Source organism: Telmatherina bonti (assembly GCF_933228915.1).
Source record: "Telmatherina bonti genome assembly, chromosome: 3".
Classification (NCBI taxonomy): domain Eukaryota; kingdom Metazoa; phylum Chordata; class Actinopteri; order Atheriniformes; family Telmatherinidae; genus Telmatherina; species Telmatherina bonti.
In genome coordinates this window covers 15,246,592-15,258,911 of record NC_136621.1, presented here as the reverse complement: position 1 = coordinate 15,258,911, position 12,320 = coordinate 15,246,592, and the positions used below count along the sequence as shown (strand labels likewise).

At 37.9% G+C, this 12,320-nt stretch overlaps 1 protein-coding gene across 1 annotated transcript in view; it reads right to left on the bottom strand.

Annotated features, from left to right (window-relative positions):
- The window catches only part of sorcs3a (sortilin related VPS10 domain containing receptor 3a), a gene marked incomplete at its 3' end in the record, with an annotated part of 284,577 nt that overhangs the window by 124,894 nt on the left and 147,363 nt on the right, over nt 1-12,320 (bottom strand). The window contains exons 3-4 of the mRNA XM_079238262.1: nt 10,362-10,461; nt 2,778-2,936 (exon numbers count right to left, since the gene is read on the bottom strand). Of these exons, the coding sequence (XP_079094388.1) occupies nt 2,778-2,936; nt 10,362-10,461 (259 nt within the window). The remainder of the gene's footprint in view (nt 1-2,777; nt 2,937-10,361; nt 10,462-12,320) is intronic.

Here is a 12,320-nt window from a genome sequence, read left to right as displayed (position 1 = left end):
ACTCTTCCAACATCCCATAGGCAACTTTGCATTGCGGTCGGACCTCTAATGCCATATTTGTGGGCTCTGTGGCCTTTAGGTAGGGATCTTTTATTATACCCTTCGGACCTGCTGAGTTCTGCCTTGGTTTTCCCTTTCTTGGGGTGAAGAAGCAAGAGTTTGTCACTGGCCTGCAGTGTTTTATTCAGTGTTTTGAAAATAATTAAACTAAACAACACACTGAGCTTTGGAGCCACCAAATATTACAGCTGGATTATTTCCCAGATGGTGAAAGCTTTGTCTAAGTAAACCCCCAGATGTCAGGTTTCATGAGAAGCATATTGGTATGAAAGATCTATTAAATAAGACTCCCGCAGGGTAAACATGAATCTAATGTGTTTGTGTGTAGGTGTAGGTATATGTGTACATATAGGCGGGTGTGTATGTGTGTGTGTGTGTGTATCTGCGCGTGTATGTAGGTTTTTCTCTTTCTCATTCTGTCTTTCTGTCTCTTTAACTCTCTACGAGGTGTTTTTTCTGTTTTCTCTTCTTTTCGATTCTCTTTCAGTCTTTCTTCTATACCCTCTGGTCCAGTCCAGCAATACAAACTTTGTAATACAAACAATTATGCAACATTAATAGAAAAATGAAATAAGAATCCAGAATTTCAAGGCAAAGTAAATTTGTTCAGCAAAATACAGCCTCCAGATCATTCTGCTTGCTTAAAGCTGGACAAGACAAAAAAAAAAAAAAAAAGAAGAAGTAAGACGGGCTAAAGGAGGCTAATCCATAAAGTGATTTAAAAACAATAAAAGCTTAAAATCTATCCTCAGCTTGATGGGGCACCAGTGTAAAGAAACAAGAATTGGGGTGATGTGCAAAAATTTACATGCACCTGGTAAGGGATGCACAGTTAAGGACAGACTGGTGTCTTTTGCAACATCAGTGAGTAATAAAGACTCAAACAAGGAAGAAATCCAGGTTTAAGACTGTATAAAGGCAGAAGAGGGTGCAACTGCATCAGCCGTTAACAGGCCAATTTAACACATCAGCAGAACCAGAACAGATCTACCGTCTATTAGACTGACCTGATCAGAGATAATAACAGTGGCCACAGAACATGAACATGACAGTGAAACAAAGAGGGAGGGAGTGTGCTCATGTGGGACAGGAAAGTGCAACAATTACATATACATTACCAGTCAATAGTTTGGACTCATTTTCCAACTGAGTAATCAGTTGATAGTCAGATGTAGTCTTTTATAGACTAATCTAAAAAGAACAAACTCCACCATTACTGAGGTGGCCTTTCTGTGCGTGTTTTCTGGGAGTTTGTTCCAGAAATTGAAGGCAGTTCTGACTCTGGGAACAGAAAGTACATGTGGCACCAATGACCTGAGGGATCATTAAGGGATTTTTCCACAATGAACCAAAAGACCCTGAAGGGATTTTAGCCCCAATCCTTTCAGTGCTTTTTAAACAAACTGAAAGGTTTTGAAATCAGTGTAAAGAGTGCTGAAGTTATAGGATCTACTTTCCTCCTCTTAGTGAGGACAGGAGCACAGTTTGCTGGACCTACTGCAGCTGTCTGGAGGACTTTGTAGGGTTACCCGTAAGGACGGCATAACAATCTTAGAAAGATAAATGCATAAACCCTGCTGAGATATCAGTCCTTCAATCCTCCAGAAGTTCTGTAAGTGATGGAAATCCAGCAGAACAGCCATCTGAATAGAACTGCTACTACTCAGGTCTGAGTCAATACGACCCCCAGAGTTCTGGCTTTGTTGTTTAAGATGGAGGAGACACAGACAAAACATTAGCAATGAGCAACAGCAACACATGAAGACCAGAAAGACACAATCTAACAGATGAAAATATAGGTTTCATAAAAGCAAATGTCCAGTTCAGTTACTGTTGAATCTTAATCAAAAAACACATTTCTTCTTCTCTCTTTAGGTTTGCAGAAAACAAAATGGGACTCGGTTGTCTTTTAAGCTGTCCTCTGCTAAGAAAAACTTGACTCTGACTCATGCAGCGAAACCTTTTCAAAGCTTGCTGCTGACAGGATTGATACAGCCACCACTGTTCACCAATCACCTCCTGCACCAAGACCCCCTGCAGAGCGACCGCTTTGGCTCTCGGATCAGTGTTGCTGACCTTAACGGCAGACATTTGCCGGGCACAATCTCAGATCTCTGTGTGAAGATGGTGCGCGGGGCTTCATATCGCCTGACAAACATGGTGAAGGTGACACTGTCATGTGGGAATAAGAGGCTGAAAGTCACTTTTAGGCTCTAACAACTTTTATAAATCTTGTGTTCAGTCACTGATGAGGTCACTTGGAATGGGAAGAGACCACCTGTTGTTTTCACATTTTCTTCACTCGCAAGGAAAATAAAATAGCAGAGGACTTTGGAATAATTGAAATTTTCCACTTCACCTCAGTCCATTATAATAGAGTTCAAGTCCAAAGTAAAATGGCAAAATTTCTGTATAATTTTGTTTGATTATTTCATTTTTTTGTGTTAAAAGGGAGCAGAGAAGGAGTATAGTGGGCGCAGAAGGCGAATGGATGGTCAAACTCCATCTGTACATAACTTGTAGCAAAAAGAAACAAAGTCAACCAACACTATTTATTGTATTTGATATATTTTTCCTTCCCACAACTAAACTTTTCCAGTCTTAACTTGACTCAGTTCCAAACCACTGTGAAACCCAATTCTCCCATTACACTTAAAAGAAAGAAAAATAAAGAGCAAGATCACTTGCAGTTGAGATAACAAGAGGCGCAGTCTCACCTTCTGGTCGTGGCTGTAAGCCAAGGCCCAGTCCTCCTCTGTGGGGTGGAATAAAAGGCTCAAGACGAAGAAGGAGAGGCGGTACTTCTGGAAACTGGCGCCTTCATCTGTGCTGATGAGAACGCTGCTCTCAAACTCCGGATCTGTCAACACCATAATCTGAGAGTAGGCAGTGGGAAGAGGAGAGAGCACAAACATGTAAGGGATGCAGTAAAAGAGTTTTTTTTTTTTTTTTTTTCCTTATTTCTTTGTCTGTTTTTTGTAAAGATTGAAGAAGAAAAAGGATTAGAGAGGAGAGTTTTTGAGCAAAGAGGTGAAGCGATGAGACAGAAGAGAGATGTTAGAGGAGGCAGGAGCCGCGTCAGCACAAACGGCTCGGCAATTTGACAAGTGTCAGGTTTACGTTTCGCAAACAGCCTTGCCGCGGCTCCTTCTGTGCACTCTGAGCAGAAGACCGTTTTCATTTTCTCTGTCCAAATATGAGATCGAAGGTTGCTAAAAGCAGCAAGCAAATACCAAAACACACCGAGAAGACTGCAAACAAGTTACAAATGATAAAATCTTATATAGCAGATCGCAGTTTACAGAACATAAACGGTGTGATTGGTCTGCTTGGAACAAATGGTGGCCTGAGCAGCTTTTTTATAAATCTGCATGCGCTGTATGGTTTTGTTTTTTTTTTTGTCTTTATCCATCTGCACTGTAGCATGTTATTTTCGTAGCATTTCCTCTTCCAATACAATTCTTATTTCAGATTTAACAGCTCCACGGTGGAAGGAGCCATAATTTCATGCTTGGACTGTTTCTACCAGAGCTGTCACAGTTATTACAGAATTCAATAAGAACAGGAATTCCACAATGCATATATCTTTCTGCTAATGACATTTAGAGTCTTTGTGGAAGGAGATAAAATGGTCAAAGGAATTCTGCCTTGAATGAAGAAAAAACCATTTAAAGTAGGCGTAATATATTTTTAGGAAAATGTACTCTTTTGGAGACTATTGTCTCTTATAAATCCCCTTGCAGCATATTTTATCTTTTGCAACTGGAGACTAAAACTCAAAATGGATTTCCATTGTTCCTGGACAACACATTACATTGATATGTGTATTATTATACTGTACAATCCACTTTTCAGCTGATTAATACTTATCCTAGAATCATAATAAATGGCAACTTCTTCACAAGACAAATGAAATATTGCTTGAGTTTCTGAAGAATTCTGTTTTACATCTTGGCATTTTGGTTTTGTTTTTTTGGCTTTTCTTTCTGAAACTGTCTGTGATAATGAAAAGTTGGAGCCGCCTAAGCACATCAGTACCCAAATAATGACAACCTATGCAACGTGATGCAGTACAATATCTTTTATTTACAATAATAATGTGCCATGTTGAAGAAAATCTGTTTACTGAGATGATAAATTAGAGAATTTTGTTATTTTCTCACACTTTTTCCTCTTTGTTTTGTAACCAAAGTCAAAGCCTTCTAATTATAAGCGGAAGACTTTTGTGACAGATTCCTCCAAGTTCAAACCATGACCTATGATCAAGCCATATAATGTTCAGAATCATTTACCAGTTTCTGTCTCTCCCAACAGCTAATGAAATCATGTCTCTGCCATCATGCTGTTTGAGTCATTTAAGCAGAAAATGTACACCATGGAAAGTTATCCACAAACATGGCATGGCACAGGCTTCAAACTCACACATCTTTCATGGCTGTGTCAAACGTGTAGTGAAAGATTGGATTTTAATATTGTTATTAAAAAAACAGCTATAAGCACTCAAAAAGATCATTGTAGTGAAATGAGATTGAAATATGATCTGAAACAACAATTTTTTGTGCTTTAGACTTATTTTGTATGCTTGGAGTTTAGGTTGGTTCTGGTTTTTAGTTTCTAACTGGTGTGCCAATTCCTGTCTGGTGATCAATGGAAAGAGTTTCCTTTTAGAGCTGGAAATGAGGTTTTAAAACGAACGTGGGCAGGAAAGGAAAAACAATGACTCTTAATGCTCTTACATTATTTGGAAAGAAGTAGAGCTACTGAATCTTCATAGGTTTGGTGCTACTTGTTCTTTTTTAGCCATTATTAATATGGATGGATGAAACTTCATGTGTTGGTCTTTGAGGATGAGGTCTTTTATGTGCATCAAACTGCAATAACCATATCTATCCCATGACTGCACGGTGGAATGGAGAGTAGCGACTGCGATCACAGCTCAAATGGCTGTTTTCTCTCGTCAATTCTATCGGAATTGGAAAAACAGCAGCACATTTGTCACTGACAGAAACACTAGCCCTCCATCCAGAGCTTTAACCAGGAACTCTCCCTGGTGGTGATTTAGATAAATTGTTTTTCATTAAGCACCAATAAACAGGCAGCACTTTCTCAATCTGACTTTCTCATTGGCCCGGCATCGCAGATCTTTCCATTCATTACCTGTCACTGTGCAAAGCCAAAGACTCCTGATATCAGTAAGCATCTTTACGGGTTGTCTGGTGTAATTCTGAGATTTTAAGCAGTGATCAGATTCTTGTTTCTGTGAAAGACAAAAGCTGTTTTACATTTTATATCTGTCAGGGCTTTCTGCTAAACACAGAAACATCTTTAAGCAGAGAAAGTGTACATTTTGTTCCAATTTCATATTAAATTTTGCAGTTGCTCTCAGATAAAGCCTTGAATTGAGCAATGAACGTCACATTTCTTTTCTTAACTACATCCTTTAACGACAATGCATCCATCTAATCTTTTCTCAAACTTGAGAGAAACTGAAAATGTGTTCCTTTATCTCTCGGAACAAAGCCAAGAAAAGTCTTTTCCCATTTGCATTACTCATTTACCGCCATGTAAGTGTGAAAGCATCCACATCATTTGCCAGCTTATGCATTAAGGTTTGGATATGTCTGCCGCCTCTGCAATTAGTAATCGACTCCAGATTTTGAAGTCAATATAAAGACCTGAGTCAATTTCTCACCTGGCTGATAAAACAATAATTAATCATTTTCCAAATAACAGTAACCAATAGCATCATCGGTGTCTGATTTAAGATTTCCTTCACAGCATCTACTCAGCCTTCACAAGCAAGGAGTCTAGTGAAGAGGGTAACAATGCTCAATCGATAAAGGTTGGAAGGATAACCTTTGTGTTTTATCAGCCTGATGTTGAGCTGTGCATGAGCTGCAGCACAGAGATAGAAGTGGGTAGTTGTCAGATCATGAGGTAAGTGGAGGTATGGATCAGAGACGGATGGAAAGAGGCACCCTGCAGCAAATGAATCACCCCAGATCAATTGAGCTCAGTCTGTCTTTGACAGGCGGTTTAAAAACTGAGTTGTCGCCGCAGTATGTTCATTAAGCACGGATCAAGGCTTAACCACCCACATTTAGCCATCAGGTTTTCACCGATGTGCTTCCTCTGTGGCATCCTCACTGTCATATTTTTAAATGAACCTAGCAGCCGTTTGATCAGACAGCGAGCGCGAGGGGAGCTTGGTAGAAGACATCAAAATACAACCAAAAGGATATATGGGACGTGTCATCTTCAGAGGCCTTATACTAAATGTCAGTACTATCTTTCAGATCTATAATGTGACGTTGAAAAAGGTCACAGCTTCCACTTATTTCTTGGACAATGTAGGGGAAAACCTTTTACATATGCTCCTGGAATTGCAGCAGCCGTCATATCAAGATTCCTCTATCGTTGGGGTACAGGAATCGCTCACAGAGCAGCAGACGATTATATCTTTCACTGAATGATGATGGCACAACCAGATGGCTCTTTTTATAGGGCACAGAATGCAAAATATAAAGCTATATAAGAGCAAGGAGGCAACAGAGAGATGTTGCCAGCGTTAGGGCAAACTTTCATCCATCTAGGGGATGGTAAATCGAAATAATTAGGCCTGAGATAAAGTGCAGAGGAGTGGTGCGCCAATGGGCAGAGTCAGAGGCCAACAACTTTAGACTGCTACAAGTTCTTGTCTGGGAAGTCTCACTAACACTGCAACAAACACAATAAAAATAGCTTTTTCGCAAATGCTCTCACTACCCTGTTCGTTAGCTCCACCTTGTATCCAATTGGACCTATTTATTTTCCTTCGTCACTGCCTTAATTTTTGGTTTCATGCATTCAGCAAGGTGTTGGAAACATTCCTCAGAGTTTTTGCTCTAAATTCACATGACAGCATCGCACAGTTAGCGCAGATTTGTCTACTTCAGGGATCCCCAACCCTGGTCCTCGAGTATCGGTTTCCTGCTGGTTTTCCAAGTGTCTCTGCTGAAGCACACCTGACTCAGACACAGACAAGCTCTGCACTTGTCTGCTAAATACATATTGATTTGAATCATGTGTGGTGCAGTGGGGACACTTGGAAAACCTGCAGGACACCGGTCCTTGAGGACCAGGATTGGGGATCCTGGTCTACAGCACATCCATAATGAGAGTCTCCTATCCCAATACATCTCAAAGGTGCTCTGTTGGATTGACATCTGGTGACTGTGGAGGCTGTTGGAGTACAGTGAACTCATTGTCATGTTCAACAAACCAGTTGGGGATGATTTGAGCTTTGTGACAAGATGCCTTGTCCTCCTGGAAATAGCCATGAGAAGATAGCCATGCAGATGGAGAAGATGACAACACATTGTTGGAGAACCTGTTCATTTGAATCAGGTGAGTTGTACCAGAGAAACACAAAAACCTGCAGGATGGTAGAATATGGTAGGAATTTTTCAGTCTATATATTTAAAACCAAAACAATGAAAAAAAAAAAACCAACAAAAGAAAACAAGAAACGCATGTCACACCAGTAGCAGAAAAAAACCTATGGGGCTTCATTCCTACCATAACCTTGATGTAGAATTAAATCTTCTTTGCATAGAAATGCTGGAGGAATTAGTCATGAGGAGTAATCAGTGCTAGCTATGATCTATCCTTCGCCCTGACATGGCTGTGCTTAACATTCTTGGGATCCTATTAACTCTGGCACCATGCGAACATATTCAAGGTCAGCACCTTGGCTTGGCCTTGCTGATGAACTGGAAGGCCTCCACAATGCTGAACGCTGCCTCATCATATGTATGAACCATGCTTTATTTCTTGTTAGTCTGCTGGTGCCACAGATTCAATTTTATAACAGGCGACTGTTATTTTCAAGGGGTATGAATGTGTGTGTGAATGGGTGATTGTGATATGTAGCATGAATCGCTGTGCGCAAAAAGACAGTGGTGTAGTCATTAGCACTGCAGCCTCGCAGTAAGAAACGTATTGGTTTGAGCCTCTGGGGGACAATAGCTATTCCCCTAGCAGAGAAACTTTAATGGTTAATTGACCACTTCTCACGCGTAAATTGCTTTGGATAAAAGTTTTTGCCAAAATGACTGTGGAGTGGTCAGCATGACTGGAAAGACATCCAAGATGCAACTAGAGAAATAATATTAAAGAGATCATTTGTCTTTGTGACAAGCTGGTTATTAAGATCCTAAAGTCTCAATTTGAAATGGTTTCTCATAAGTTGTCAGCTATGTGTCTGTATAGCACTGGTTCATTCCATGACGGGGCCTTCTTTGAATATATTTGAATGATTCATATGTCAGTGTCAAGAGGCTTAAACAAAACAAATTCCTTTGAAAACAGTCATGTACAAACTCTGGACCAAAAGTGTACAAGCAGAAAGTATCCAAAGAAAAACTTTAAGTCTTCAGAAATCCTGGAGAACTATTTCTTAAAACTACTAAAAGATTACAATGCAGTCATATAGAAATGAGAACTGGATCAAAACTCTTGCAAAGTACTGCATATACATGAATATTACTCGGAGCATGATTCAGAAGTACCCCGAGGGCAGTTTTGTCAGCATATGGAGCCTTAACTCTGCTGTAACTGAGGCTCTTTCTCCTCTGACCTCTTGGCAAATTTCCATTTGTCAATCAAATTTTTACTCGCTCAGCAGAGCTCAACACATTAGAGGAAATCTGATTTACTGCCAGATACTACAGGCTGGGTTTCAGGATAATGAAAAGTGCAGGATCTTGAATACATGCAATAAAACAACAACTGCCTACACCACAAATGTAACGTAAAAATGAACTAAACCTCCATTTAATGATCCCTTGGTTTTCTTTTTTTTATTATTTAATCAGCTGAAAACTGAGGCAGATGGTGAAAAATGAATGCAAACAAATGAGCTAAATTCATAAAATAATCGAAAAAAGAGAAATGAATTCTGGGAAAATGAACATTGGCAGATGGTTGGAAGCTGGCAGTACTCGTGTTTTTCTTGTCTTTCCTTTTTTAGCCGCCTGAAATAGTGAAAATTCGACTTCAGCTTCTTCCTAGAAATGAATCTGAGGACTAACTAAATTCTGCAAAGTTATTTGCAGTTTCCTCAAGTTAAGTTTCCTCAAGTTATTTTGTTGATAAACTTCATGTTGAAGTTTAATCAACAAGGATTTCTCATACTAAGTAAAAATAAATTACTTGAGTTGTTCTAACAACGTGGTTTTTACTCCTTCAGTCCAGTTAAAACTTTGGAAAAATACCTGATAAAACACACTGGAAGTAAATGAAAAATATGGTTCATGCATGATTTTTTTTTTATTTTATTTTTTTTTATTTTTTGTCAGGGACCTCACAATGAATTTCAAATGGCATAAATGCTGTGTGTATGATGCATGAGGTAATATGATTTGGATGGCTATGATGCTATTCCTAAATGTTTGTTCTTACGTCCTTTCCTGTGTGACAACGTAACTACTACATAACTACTATGTAACTACTACGTAACTACTCTGAGACTACTATGACTATCTGACTGTAAACGTCATGCTTTTCTTTTGTTTGCAGTGACAAATACCAAACAAGAAAATAACTTTTACTGCCTTCTGACCGCAAGTTATTTCTCCCAGCCAGTTCAACCTTTAGTCTGAGTGTTCGTTTGGTTGTTTACCCACAGTACTTTTTGTTCATCAGTTAGAGATGGTTTATGCTTTGTGACATGAATTCTTATCCTGCTGAAAGTATCTAGTAGAAGATGCTACAGTGTGGTTTTAAAGGAACAGACATAGTAAGGTAGGCTGTGGTGACATACCATTACACCACCAGCACAGTTGGGCCACCAGGACATAAATATATCTGGATTAGATTGGATTGGATCTTATTCGCTAAAACAATGAATAGAAAAATGACAATGGGGGAATGGACTTTTACAGAAATAAATGATTTCTGAAGTTATTTCTTGAATATGAAATTCATCTAATTTAAACCGGCTTGTTTGAGTCCAGTAGGAGCAGAACTTTAGAGTTGGGTAATTTGAAATTTGAAAAATTAAGTAATGTTTAGAAGATGAAAAACCTTGCTGAAAACATAGATGCAGAGAGCAGCAGGCTGCTATGACAACCCCCTACTCTATTTTTTTCTGTCGTTTTTTGTCGGTGATGAATTCAATTGGACGTGCATTTGCACAGATTTAACCTCATTACTTTAGCAAAGATTCTAAATCAGAACTTGTTTTTCATAAAAGCCATGTGCAAAGATGAATAAAATGTGATTTAGAATCATCCTTGCATAAAATAAAAGCAATATCTCACCTTCTTCTTGTTTGAGGGACAGACGTACAAGTAACTGAGGACAGTCTTGGATCCGACTTTGTCATTCATTCTGTCATATGTGGAGCCATAATCAGTAGATCTGTAAAAAAAAAAAAAAAAACAAAAACAAAAAAATTAACTGGTGAGATGCATGAAAAACAAAACAAAAGCAAAAACAAAACTTTATAGATAATATAGATAATTTAAAAAGTTTGTTGAAGATCTAACAGGTAAACAAACTGTCCAGAGATTTACTGAGAAACTGTATATATATATATATATATATATATATATATATATATATATTTATATATATATATATATATATATATATATATATATATATATATATATATTTATATATATATCTATCTATATATATATATATATATATATATATATATATATATATATATATATATATATATATATATATATATATATATATATATATATATATATATATATATATATACAGTTGTGGTCATATTTATTCATACCCTTTCATTAAAGAAATAAAAAACAAGGCTACCTGTAAAATAAGCTAATAATAAGTAATAATAAATAAAAATGTTAAAAATCATAACATTATTTTCTAATTTTGGTTCAATAGAAATACATTTTTTTAAAAGCAAACAAATAGGATCATTTATCACATATTGCATCACTAATAAACTAATATTTTATTAAACAATCCTTTAATGTTTCCACTCCAGTCCAGGAACAGCAACAGGTATTTTGACAGGGACAGGTATTTTGTCCCACAACATAAAAGTGCTCTAATTTGTCCAGGACCAATTTGTTTGTTTGTTTTTTGTTTTTTTTTCTTTCGTCAACTCAATTAAATAAAAAAATTAAAAAAAAAACTGTGTATTATATCACCAAATTATATTTTTGCACATTTTTAGTTATTGTTCCTTATTTGAGTGACTGTTGTAAATTCAGCCTTTTCTTTAATGAGGGTCTGAATATAAATGTGCACAACTGTGCTCACTGATGCATTCTTTTCCATCACTGCAAAGCATACATGTTTTATATATATATATATATAAAGATAGATAGATAGATAGATAGATAGATAGATATATAGGTATGTATGTATGTAAGACACGTATGCTTTGCAGTGATGAAAAAGAATGCGTCATCACACAAACAGCAATGCACCAAGTTGGATAAAAGCTGCTGGTTGTTTATACAGAAAATGCTGCAACAGTGAAATCTCTATAATATGAACAAGTAAGAGTTAACCAATCATCTGTATCTGCTGACAAAAAACGGGCCTTTCAAAAATGTCTGGGGACTCGGATCTGTAAATAATTAATATTCTCTGATAAATACTATAAAATAAAATACGACCAGTGCAAAAACATGTGGATGTTAAGGAACCCCTGCGCTTCAATAATTTAGCAGTGGGAATGAGCCTGTTAGCCAGCTTGGTCCCTTGAAACACCATATGAATCCATCATTACTAGTAACTACCAAATCTGCCTGCAAGTAGCACATTACAGCATCTACTGGCCTGAGCTGGCTTCATCTCGCTTTTTTTTTCTATTTTTTTCAAATCTTTTCTTTTCCATGGGAGCCATGCCCAGGATTTCTCTCAGCGGAGACAGAAGCACCCGCCCACAGTAGTGGCAGAACTCCCATTTGGATTTTTAGTCTCCCTCGCGTTGTCATGTGGAAAGCTTTTTTAGTTAAACCCCGCTGTTTGTGCTCCTTCAGAAGGAATAGGCTTTAGTGAGATTGCAACGAGGTGTAGCTCATTCACAGCCATTCCAGAACGCCGCAGAGCGAAAGAGGCGCTGCTGCGATTACAAAGAACAATAATGAGCCACAGACAGGCGGCATCATTTCCACATCATTTTATGGTGGAGGTGAGAAGAGAAGCGCTCCAGTCTTAATTCGGTGTACGAGCTCGGAACACACTTAGCCTCAGCTGGACTATTCAACATCCTAAAC